The sequence below is a fragment of the Benincasa hispida genome, chromosome 11, assembly GCF_027475165.1.
Source record: "Benincasa hispida cultivar pf3 chromosome 11, pf3_genome.v1.1, whole genome shotgun sequence".
NCBI lineage: Eukaryota > Viridiplantae > Streptophyta > Magnoliopsida > Cucurbitales > Cucurbitaceae > Benincasa > Benincasa hispida.
In genome coordinates this window covers 54,123,204-54,136,254 of record NC_143488.1, presented here as the reverse complement: position 1 = coordinate 54,136,254, position 13,051 = coordinate 54,123,204, and the positions used below count along the sequence as shown (strand labels likewise).

The 13,051-nt window shown below is 28.6% G+C and overlaps 1 protein-coding gene across 1 annotated transcript; it reads right to left on the bottom strand.

Annotated features, from left to right (window-relative positions):
- Positions 1-2,856: 2,856 nt before the first annotated feature.
- Positions 2,857-7,097, bottom strand: LOC150032732 (MYB-like transcription factor EOBII). The gene is made up of 3 exons (XM_090307331.1): positions 6,776-7,097; positions 6,548-6,677; positions 2,857-3,376 (listed from the first exon to the last, which is right to left on the bottom strand). Exons 1-3 carry the CDS (start codon positions 6,930-6,932, stop codon positions 3,034-3,036), a joined length of 630 nt encoding a protein of 209 aa, XP_090163457.1. The 5' UTR covers positions 6,933-7,097; the 3' UTR covers positions 2,857-3,033.
- Between the last annotated feature and the right edge of the window lie 5,954 nt (positions 7,098-13,051).

Sequence of the window (13,051 nt, the reverse complement as noted above, 5' to 3'; positions counted from 1 at the left end):
CAGTGTGAGATCCTCAACATGCCCCCTTAAGATGGATATCTCTTTAGGTTGATCACTTTTGGATCAAACTCGATTTTTTTTTTTTTTGTGACTGAATACTCGTTTAGGCTTTATGAGTTTGTTACCATATTAGATAACATGGAGATCCATTTCAAAACTAATTGATTAATTTCAAACGGGTATTCAGTAATTTAATTTGATATCAAAGGAGGAGGCCATGTGTTCGAACTCAATGTCATTTCTTCCCCAATTATTATTAATTTCTATTTGTTAGGTCTTTTACAAATTTTCAAACCCACAAGTTAATACAATTAAATTTACCATAACTCATCACAATTTAAATTTGTGGGTCAATTAGTGATTTAACACATCCTGACCCACGTCTCAGTTATCCAATCAAATGTTTGTCACATGAAAAACTTTTTGTTTCATTATGTGATTAAAACATAATGAATATGAAGCTTAGTGTAGTCTAGATTGCACTAAAATATTACTTTTGAATGAAAGAAAGATGGTGTGAGATTACGATAATACTCGACATGTGATAACATGTTAAAACGAGTGGACATGAATGTAGGGAATCACATGTGAAAGACTTTTAATTTGCTTCAAAATTGAGCAATGCAAGAGTTAGGCTCACGTCGATCTTTCAAGGTTGCATGGCCATGCAAGAGAATGGGATATGTATTTATGTGAAAGATGAGGAGGAAAAAAGGCTTCACTTGCTCGAGAAGAATTATGTATGGATTTGATTTCTCTTTCATTACGTGTCAATTTCTTGTGGCTTTAGTTTGGTAAGCAATAATTATAAAGCTTCATTTATTAAATTAAAAATAGGGGGGAAAAAAAAAAGAAACCACTTGTTTTCAAGTTGTTTTGAACATCATTTTTAAAAAAGCAATCTCTTATTAATTATTTGGTAATAAAGATTGTTATGCCTTTTCATTTATATTATTGTCTAAATTGGTTTGAAAAAGTTATTTTATCCTAAATTATTGAGAGTGGTAGAGAGTGAGATATCTAGATAATTATTAGATTATAAATAAATTGCCATTATAAGAAAGAAATTAAAACCCCAACTTAACCATAACTGATCAAATAGTACGTATTTATGGTTTAAGGTTTGAATATTTTCTCTCTAATTAAAATATAATATTGAAAAACAAGATATCGTTTAAATAGTTAGAATTAGGACTAATCACATGGTGGAAAAGTACGTGCATGTATTAAATTTTAGAGTGATAGTAATATTATCAACATGAATATAGCTCAATTGACAAGAATTATCGATTTTGAGGTCAAATAATTTATTTTTCCACCGCAATATTAAAAAAAAAAATGATATTCATGTCACTATCTATGACCAACCCTTTTGCTTTCTCAAAAATGGATTGCAACTTGCATGAATAATGAAGATGAATTCTTCCTCAAACTCTTTTAGAAATTGACCAAATATTTTACAATAGTCATGACATTGATGGTTAAGCTAGAATAATATTAAGTTAGACTTTAGATTCCTATTCCATATTCTCAAATCCTCCCCATAACTTTTGGCCATACATGGTTTCGTGAAAGAAAATAAATGGTTTTATGAACTTTTACTTCAAAGAAAGCGAATTACTTTGAAGCACTTAAATCCTACTCCATTAACATTTTCAAGTTATCACATATGTGAACATTTTGGAAACTCCAAAAAAAAAAAAAAAAGTTAAAATAAGTTTAGTCTATGAAGTTTTTGTTAGAACAAATGTCACGAAGGGTTGCTACGCCATGGAGAAACCACTGCCTTGAAAGCAATTACAGTGTGACCTCGGTGCTAATCGCTATGTCGGTTGGCTCCCAAGATTAACGCAGCCTCCAAATTTTCAGGCGTGCACTCGTAAAAAAAATGGACTAGAATCAATGAGAAGGTTGCTCAAAACAGAAGAACAATTTGATGAAAACAGAAGAGGAAGTAAGAAACAATCAGTTGTGTGTCTCCTCTCTCAGGTGTGATCTCTATTAAATAGTAGAAGAGACAATAAGTAGATGAACGTTGTAGAAGATGAACGGTCATATAAACATTCATAAACGGACAAATGAACAGTCAGGACAAAAGAATAGTATTAAAAAAAATTAAATAATTAAGTAATAATAAAAAGAAAAGTTGGTTTTTTTTTGCACAAGTGCGATTGCCTAAACCCGCCTAGATGGACAATAGCGACACACACATGTGGTGAAAGGTTATACTTCCATCACCAACACACTTTGGATGCTCATCTAAAATGTCTTGGTATTTATACTTTCTAAGCAATTCCAAATCTATACATGTGGAACAAAGCTCCCTACTCCCCTTAACTTTTCCTATAAGCCTAAGTCCAAAAGTCATTTCCAACAATTTTAAATTTACATATATTTGGTCTTTGAACTTTAAAATATCTAATAGGTCCCTGAACTTTCAGATTTGTGTTTATTTGATCTCTAAACTTTCAAAAAATATATAATTGATATTGAAAGTTTAGGATTATATTATTAGACATAAAGTTTAATTTTGTATTGTACAGGAAACTATTATAAAAAAATTGAAAATTTAAAAACCTATTATTAAACATTTCTAAAGCTTAGATATCTACGCAACACAAATTTTAAAGTTCAGAGACCTTAACCTAACAGTTATATATATATATTATAATTTAAACCAATTAACAGACGAACACTATGCAATAAGGTAGCTAGCACAATATAGCCCTAATATTATAAGGCATGATAGAAGAGAGAGATGTACATCAAGGGGAAATGATACTCATATTTGGATATATATATATATATAAATATAAGAGAGAAAATATGCAAATTTTTAAACACAAAAGCCATATATATGCTTTAGTCTACTTATATATATATATATATATATATATATAACTGGAAAAATATACATATATATTTTTTCCAAACTATATATAGACAACCCTAATGATATATTGAACCAAAATAATGAAATATTTTAAGTTCAAAATATCATCCAAATATATATATTTTTTAATTTATTTGATTTTATTCAGCATTGAGAAGTTGCATAGACCAGAGATCCTCCATGCTCCAATAATTGTCATTGGAATTATCAGTTGGGGGCAAAGGCACTGAAAAAGCATCAATGTTTTGAGAGTATGTTGGAGGAGAATAGGTTTCCATTGGATCCATTGTGTATGAAATTTGGCAACTACTTGAACTTGCAGCTTGTTCATTCATTTGATGATCTTGAGATAGTAATATATTTGTGCTGCTTGGAGTGTGGAACACGTGGGATTGCTTTATGTGTTTTTGAATTCTCGTCCTCCAATAGTTTTTTATCTCGTTATCGGTCCTTCCCGGAAGGTGCTTTGCTATTTTTGACCACCTATACGAATATATTCAAACATAACGTATACATTAGAAAGATGGAGAAACATCTTCATAAGATACGACATGAGTTATCACTTCTCCTCACTGTTAGTTGGTTTTGAGATGAAACTTCATGTTTATCTAATATGATATCAAAGACATTCAAGAAGTCCAAATTAAACAGACATTCAGTCCTAACAAAAAATAATTAAGTTATCCATCTCATTGTCAATTGACTTTGAGATAAAAACTCATGTTTATCTCATAATGTAATCTTGTCAAAACAAACCCTAATTTTTTTTTTTTTTTTTTTTTGACAATATATAAAGTGGGCAATCGAACCTTGGACCCCAAGGTTGAGGTGAGGATGATATTACAAGTTTATGTTAGTTGAGTCTATGCTAATGTTAGCTAGTAACTAACTTTGACAATTTCAAAATGGTTAAAATCATTTTGTTAATATTCCATTAAAAAATATAAAATTAATTTTAAAAGATTAAAGACGTATTTTGGAGTAATTTTGAACCTGATAAAAGTGACATTTATAATTTAAAAAGTGATAAAAGTTTTGAAATAACCGTCATATATTATCGATGATATAAATAATAAATATAGGGAAAATGACAATGGGACAACAAGAATAATCATCAACAACCAAGACAAGAATAGATGGAAATCAGAAAATGTGCAATAATAATATATATTTACACACATGTTTGAATTGAGATAAAATGAAATGCATTTATAGCCATGAAAATATGAGGCAATTATTTATTTTTATTTTATGTATTTCATATATTTGTGGGTTAAATTTGATTGGTCATGTTCTATGGCTGAAAATCAATCTCCTCCACATATGACTTCTTGTATTTAAAGGAGTCTAAAGATCCCAAGATCTTGTAAGGATTTTGTAAAAAAGTTCACAAAATCAAATCCAAAAAAAAAAAATATATATATGTCAGATTCATCTTCAAGTTTCCAACTTGAGAAGACAATGCTGAATCTCAGGTAGTGTTCTTCAAAATGGCTGCTGAAAGAATATTCATTTTCCCCCTCACAACTTTTTTCAACTCTCTATTTAAAAATAATAATAATAATAATAATTAAAAATTAAAAAATTAAAAAATAATCTTTTTATTGAATAAATCACTTTTGGTATCTTAAAATTTCAAACATATTTTTTAGTATGGAAATTCTTAACTTTCAATCATTTTAGTTCCTGAATGTTCAAAACATCAGTAGAAAATATAGTTTTATTTAGTTTTAGATTGTTAATTAGATGAGTAATGATGATCAACAAGTTTTGGAAAATATTAATAATTGTTTTTTGCATTATTTATTTATTATAATTTTAGCCATATCAATGGGTAGAGCCAAAAACAAAAGTTATGGATTTTTATTTTTTATTTTTTTTAATTTTGGTAAAAGGGTATTGGGTCATATCAAGACAAAGAAAATAGTGGCTGTTTGTTTGTTTCTAAAATTATTGTCTTTTTTTAATTTCCTTTTCTTTTTGCTTATGAATAAAAAGGAATATCCATGTGGCTAAGTGCTGTGGGTTTAGCTAAAAATGGAAAACTTTTATTGCAAAATGTCCTCTCTTTTTCCTTTGCTTTCATAACATGTTTTTCTTATATTCCCACCAGCTGTAATTATAAACACATATTTTTCTTCAAATAAATGTATATCTTAATTTCCTTTTTCAATATAATTTTTTACTAATTTTCTTTTAGTATTTATATACATATATTGATATATGAGGTACGTGCATATGTGCATGTATATTATATATGTATTTTTAAAAAAACAATAAAGACGAAAAATTCAAACTATGGATTGCTAATAAATATTATATGTTAGTTGAGCTATGCTCGCGACATAGAGAACAGTAAAACTTTACTTTTGAACTATATATAGTTTTTTAATTATTAAAACGGTTAGTAGGGATGACGTTAATTTAAAATAATAGTAATAATAAATTAAATTATGGACCTTTTATTATATTTTTCTAATTTAGGAAAAATCGTACAAGTCCATCTAGTTGTGCAGTTAAATTTTACCACATGACAAATATTCTTTTAAGAAAAGATAATTGGATTGTCTTTTTACTATGTAATTAAAATTGGTTATATGAAAATGTGTAGTTACACCTAATCATTGTTTAATTAAGAGGACTTAATTGCTCTTCTTTCTTTCTTCTCTCTACCTTTTATGTAAAGATCCCATTCAATATAATCATTATTTTTTCTACTTTTGATAATTAAATCTCATTAAATAGTACTAATATATTGGCTTGGATTTCTTAAAGATAAACTTTAAAATCTTTGAAGAAAAAAAGAGTAATAAAGAACCAACCTTGATCTCTTAGAAAAGATAAATTAATTATAAAAAAGTATACATGTAATATTTTTTAACACATAGTTAGACTTTTTTTAACAAAAATAATCTAAAATAGAAAGAAGGAAGATACGTGAGAAAATCTAGAAAAATAATAAACACAACAAAATAAAATAAACTTCCGACGAAAAATATGAATTGGGAAAAGAAATATTTATTCATTCTTAGAGAATAAAAAAAAAGTCAAAAATCAAAATTATTACATACCCCATGCAAAATCTTTTTTTTCTTTCAATTCTCTCAAGTAGATAATAGAAAAATTAACAAAAAAAAAACGTGCTGAAAAATGAGAATCTAAATATATATATATATAGGTAAATCAGAATTTTGGTGGCCATGAATCTAAAACAAACGTGTTGCAATTGCAAATCTTTTTCGTGGCCATGGAAGCCTCAAAGTATTCTTCCTACCAAACATCTCTCTCTCTCCCCTACAAATCCTTTAAAATGAGACTCCAAAATCTCACCCCAATTCCGCCGGTCGGCCGGTCGGCTGGTAACCGGAGAAGAAAAAAATTGTCATCGATCCTCCTTTTCTCAATAAAAATTGATTAATTTTCGGTTTTTAGACCTGATAAAATCTTATAACATTTTTTTTTCTTTATAACTATATCGATTATATGTCCAATATTTAAATTCTCCCTTTACTTCTACACGTTAAACTATATATTAAAAAAAAGATATAATGTATATTAGTTCGAATTGGAATTTGATGTCATATTTGAAAATACATATTTATATTAATACTATTTATACGTAAAGACTTCCCAAAAAAAAAAAAAAAAACTTACTTGTTTCCCCATTTTGCATGCAGTTCCATAATCAACAGTTGTTCCTCCGGGGTGATGTTGCCTCGTCGGACATCGGGACGTAGGTAGTTCAGCCACCGGAGTCGACAACTCTTCCCGGTACGTTTTAGACCTGGAACGACGTTTTATCGAGGAGAAGAAGAAGGAAAAAATTAGGGTTTTTTTAAAGAAACTTTGAGGAAAAGAGGGAGAGAGTTAGATTATTATTACCAGCAGATTTAGCAAGAGAGTTCCAAACACCTTCACCATGATTGGCTATGTAGTTGATGAGAATCAAATCTTCTTCCATAGTCCATGGCCCTTTTCTAACCTCCACATCTTGTGGTGAATTATTATTATTATTATTGTTGCATGCTCTTTTATCCATATTTTTTTCTATAATATCTCTCCTCAAAGAGAGAGAGAAATGAAAGAAAGAGAGAAAAAGATGGAAGATAGAGAGAGATGAAGAGTTAATAAGATAAAGGGGTTGCTAGGGTTTTTATAGAGAAGCCAAATAAGATTAGATGCTTGTTACTAATATTGAGCTTTGTAAGTACATGCTATCATACTTTTACTTCTCTCTTATATTCTTTATAATGATGATGTGATATATATATACATAACTCATTTATATGACGTTGGCAAATACTTATGTGACTGGGAGGAATAGTCTATCTATCTTATAAATATTTGTGGTGTCTCTTGATTTTTCGGTGTAAGATTTTCAACACACATACATTTAATTATCTCAAATATTTTTAAAAACACAAAGTGTTATTTATTAATTAGTTAGATCTTATAATTAATTAATTAGAGCAAGGTATGAGTTTTTCTTTTCCTTTCTTTCTTTTTCTCATATATATAGAGGTTGAATTATAAGTTTTCGCGTTTAAACTTTTAAGTAGTTTAACCGGTATCTGAGCTTTATAAAATATTTAGTAGGTCTATAAATTTTTAATTTTATTTTTAATAGATGTCTGAGATATTAAAAATTAATAATGGATTGATTTATTATATATAAGATTAAAGTTTTTGTCCATAGAAATTCTAAACTTTCAATGTTGTTTAAGGACCTAGTAGGATTTTTTTTTTTTTTTAGTTTATAGATCATAGATAAAGTTTAAAGACTTATATTATACACTTTTTAAATTTTCTCAACCAAATAAATTAAAATATAAATTTGAAAGTTTAAGTGACTAAACGAGTAATAATTTAACCATTTTTATATTATCATTCAAAACATTGGGGTGAAGATTCAAACTAATAGCCATTAAGAATAAGAAGGTCAATGCTAATATTTAGATCAATTCATTTATATATGTTTTGATCGCAACAAGGTATCGATTTGGTTTGGTCATTGAATTTTAATTTTAATTTTTTTAATTAAATATTCATTTGGACTTTACGAGATTTTGATATCATGTTAGATAATATGAGACTCTATCTTAAAACCAATTAACAATGAAAATAAAAGTTCAATCTATCTTATAAAGATTGTGAGATCTTTCATTTTTACAATGTAGAAATATATATATTATCTTAGAAAGACGTCTGATCATATTCATATAAATGAAAACTTGGAGAAAAAGTTGTATTTGAAAATAATTATTTAAAGTTATTAACTAATTCAATTTTAATCATATAGTATCAATAATATATTTTCAATTACTATTTGTTATATAAATGGTATCACCAAAAATCAGAAAATACAGAATCTGGTATATCGAAGAAAATCTAAGCCAAATGACTTATTGTTGTCTCCTTCAAACAATTTTACTCACTCTCGTGCTTGAGTTTCATGAGTAATTGTCTTCCAAGGTAGAAAATATTAACTTTCTTATGGAAGTAGCACTCCGTCCACAAGATCCAAAAAACTATATTTTGTGGAAATAAAACGAACTTGCAAAAATTTATAAAAAGGGAGAGAGGTTTTATGAGAGAAAAATGCTTATGAAAAAGTTGTTCAATGCAATTTGAATAAGAGACATATATTTATAGACTATTAGTGGTTATTCAAACAGTCATGTTTCTTCTTCAAGTTGGTTAATTACGAAAAAGACATATTCATTTATAAAATAATGCAACTTTACACGAATAATCACATACCATTTATTCTAACATTATTCATGCACCAAAAATTTGATGTTTTATTTTATTTTTCGACAATATTTGAAGCTTTATTTTGGTCATTTTAGGTTTATACACTTTATTTAATTAATATCGATAGTAAAAGAATAGGATTACAATAATATTTTCTAAAAAAAAAAGTATATAATTACAATAATACCGGAGATATTTTACTGATATTATCTAAAAATATTCTTTTAATATTAGCTTCTCATTTATTTTCCTTTTTTTTTTTTTAGTGCGTGTGTAAGGATTTGCACGTGTGTGATGAAAACACGCGTGTGGGAATAGGAGAAATTAGGGTTTAATGCACATGCATTGATATTCATGCGAAATAGCCATAGGAATTTTAATAATAATTGAATTCTTCTACGGCATTTTCCTTTCTCTTTATTACATGCTTTCATTTATAAGGGAAAAAATCAATAAATTTTATATCTCTAAATAATGAGGTCTTAAGCTATTTATCTTTTCTCGTATATTTGTGATATTGTTGAACATGAAATTTCTAAAAATATTACTTTATTTAGATTAAGATATTTTTTGAGATTTGAGAAATATCATGCTACCATCGGAAGAAGAATCGATTTTTTATATATTTTTTATTTATAAAATTTTTGTCTATTTGAAGGAACATTATATTGATTCCACGTTGAAAAATGAAGAGAATTCATATGAATTACTTTTCTCATTATTTTTTTTAAACTACAAACTCGAAAAACAAAATCAAGAAATCGATCATGATCTTGTTCAAGTAACGGTCTCATAACCAATAACAAGTGTCAAACCCGCTCTACAAATCATCTTCTTAATTCACAGTGGTGCATTTTTCGTAAAAATCATGGTGAAATAGCTGAACACATTAATATATGATCTACTCTTAATGACGTGATTGCTCACCCTTTATCTACCACCCTGCCCGAACTTCTTTATGTTCATACTCATATTCAGCAAAATTCTAGAAAGAAGATATTATGGAGTAACTTGATAGTGACTTGTCCATGGTGCATTTGGTCGAAGAGGAACAATAGGACGTTCCAAGACGAGGATAAACATGCTAGACACACCTTTGGGAGGATATTTTATATCCGTTGGGCATTGGAGCTCTAGATCAAAACTCTAAGTTCTGTGTTTCTCTGTTCATATATTTATATCTATACAACACTTTTGGAACCGGGGCATGATGAGGACATGCAGGGGTGTCTCAACCTAGTTGAGTTGCCTAGGTGTACATACTAATCTTACCCTCTAATGCTTTGTTTTTTTAAAAAAGAAACCAATCACAATCCATAATTGCCGTTAGCCAATTCAAAAAATTAGAAACCCCAAAGTTTGGAATCTAAGTTTCTTTGGGACACCCAATTTGTAAAGCAAGCGTCTGATATTCTTGAATCATTGAAATAATCATAGAGTTGTTAATCGAAAGATGTCACCCGTTAAGAAATTAATGGATGAAAGAGTCTCGTCATCCTTTTCAATAACTAAATGACTCCTATACTATTTGATTCGTTGCTAATTACTTTTAAGATGAAGCCCTATTTTTATGTAATAATTACAAATTTACAATAATATATCAACTGCCCATATGTTACAATTTTTAGATTATACTATAATAGTTGTGAATTACAATTGTACCTTTTCAACAATCATTTGTATTTATTTCTTATTGTGTTACTTTGAATAATTTGTATTATCATATTGACATACATGCAGCGTGATTTGTCACTTTTAATTAAATATGACATTCGAATGGGAAAAGGGTATTTCAGTAATTATATTATACATGATTCACATAAGAAATGTCACTTTTGTTCTCATTGATCTTAATCTAGATATAATATAGGTTTAAATCCTATTTTGGTCTCTAAATTTTGAACCTTATTCTATATTTTGGTCTTTAACTTTCAATAACGTCTGTTTTAGTTTCTGAACTTTTAAAAGTGTGTTTATTTTGATCTCTACTGTTAAGATAATGTTCTCTTTAAAGATGAAATCTGTTTAGGCATGAAATTACATCTAGAATAGGTTGAGCAAGATGAAAATAAAATAAAACATCAACAACCAATGTGCTAAAATAGTGAACTGCCAAAATTTTGAAGACAAAATTACTTTTGAGATCTCGTATAGAAAATCGTTTTACCACCTAATTCAAAATGAATTTTTAGTATATCTAATTTATTTGACAGTCTAATCATTTAAAAATATAAGTCATCTCACCCTCATATTTAAGAGTTAACAGAATTTTAATAACAATGACCAAAGTAAGCACTTTTAAATTTATGAATTAAAATAAAATCAGATTTAAAATTCGGAAATTAAAATAGGATATAAATGGATAATATAAATTAAGGCTTAATATTGTACTTAATGGAAATGGTAAATAAATGCCCTTTTCTGCGAAAAAGATTTTTTATTTAAAAAAATGAGAATGCAAACTCGACTCCAATTATAGAATTATTTAGAGTAAAAATAGTGACATTGTACTCTATTTTTTGTACCATTGAAAGTTATGTGCTTAAATTCCATTTAGATAAGATTAGAAGTGACACACTTTATTAAACCAGCCTTTTAAGACGTTGATATCCTGAAAATATCATGAGAATGATGTCACATTGATTATAATAAGTTCGCACAAACATTTATCTCAAAAGTCTACCATTATTGAGCTGATCTTTTTTATTTTCTTGAGATTTTCTTCCTGGAAAAAAATAGATAAATAAAGTTAAGGTACAATATTTATTTACAACATCCTTACAAGAATAAGTATTATTTAATATAAAAATCGCAAGTGAAAATTTCGTTCGATAACTATTTCGTTTTTATTTTTTAAATTTATGTTTGTTTTCTTTTCGTCTTTTCAATTATTAATTTCTAAACATTCGAATTTCTAGTCAAATTCTAAAAACAAAACAACATTCTGAAAAGTGCTTATTTTTAGTTTTCAATAACTTGGGTGGAAGAAGAGTATATACGCTTATTTAAAAAAATTGAAAGTCAAAGATGGAAACGATCGTATATACCTCCTGTTAGGGAACTTAATTAAACTCCTGCTAGATCGACTTTTGACGGGATATTTACGTGGGTATTAGTCAAATGGTAGTCAAATGGGGTCTTAGTAAATAATAAATAAATAAATATACTTACAACAATGTTAAATTGAGGTTAAAATTACTATTTTCATCATTGTACTTTGGTTTTTATTCTATTTTAGTCTTTTCACTTTCAATTATTCAATTTTAATTAGTTCATATATCTTAAAAAGAGTCATTGTAGTTAGTTTTTTTGTTGATTTTTTTCTATAAAAAAAAAAAACATTATAAGTGTTCCCTTACATGAAAATTATTACTATTATGTAACTAACTTTGGTAGAAATTAAATTTGAAGAACTAAATCTAAGACTCATTGAAAATACATGGACAAAAATTGAGCAATTGAAAGTGCAAATATCAAAATAGAATAAAACTTCGTGCATGCACCAAAATGGTATTTTAATTTTAAATTAAATTATACAAATGATGGATAAATAAAAATATAATAGCCTGATTTTTTTTTCTTTTTTAAACAACTGTAGAATGAGAGATTGCACCGTTGTTTTTAAAGAATGAAACACAAGTCAATTACCACTTAGTTAAGCTCATTTTCACACAATGTGCTGAGGTTGAGACTCTCTATATATATATTTACTAAAATGATGAGTAAAATAAGTTGGACACGAACTTTTCTTACTTCGAATGCTTCACATTCAACTATTAAGATAAATCTTGTCATACTCTCTCCCGAGCCTTGTCTCCCAGGTAAACGATCGTGTAGAGTCTGTACGCGACAGTCCGATCTAAACGATAGATCTCCGACTTCTCCCACTTGTCCAGTCGTGTACGCGATCGTTGTTTCCTCCGTTCGTTTGCCTCAACCAAGTCTGAACAAAGCCCACCCTCTGGATTCTCACACCGAGAATACCAAGGTCGCCTTGTTGGTGGTGTCAGACTCAACTCGACACCGTCGAGATTTTCTAGAGGCAGTTCGTGGTGCTGTGGAGGCCATTTGTGTTACGGAAGAGATTGTGACCGAGGAGATCGTTGAGGACGAGCGCGAAGTGTTCGTGCGGTGTTCGTGCAGTGTTGCGGTCGTGTAGATCGAGCGCTCGTGGTTGGTGTTGTTCGATTAGAGTGCGCATCGGAGCGTGGAGACGCTTCTGCCGATATTCGTATAGAGTTTGATCTCTGTTCTTCTGTATTGTTCATGCCGATATTTGTATAACCATTTGTTTTGAAGTCGACTGTAAATGATTTGTTAATTCATATTGTAATTTGGAATAATCTTGTTTCGCTGCTCATGGAAATCATCGCTTCCGATTTCCTTCAATTGGTATCAGAGCAG

Bases quoted from the DNA above. Each gene is read 5' to 3' on its own strand.
- LOC150032732 (XM_090307331.1), bottom strand. From the start codon at position 6,932: ATGGATAAAAGAGCATGCAACAATAATAATAATAATAATTCACCACAA. The intron at 6,678-6,775 runs GTAATAATAATC...ACGTCGTTCCAG, and splicing joins CTCTCTTGCTAAATCTGCTG to GTCTAAAACGTACCGGGAAG. The intron at 3,377-6,547 runs GTAAGTTTTTTT...ATATTCGTATAG, and splicing joins CATGCAAAATGGGGAAACAA to GTGGTCAAAAATAGCAAAGC.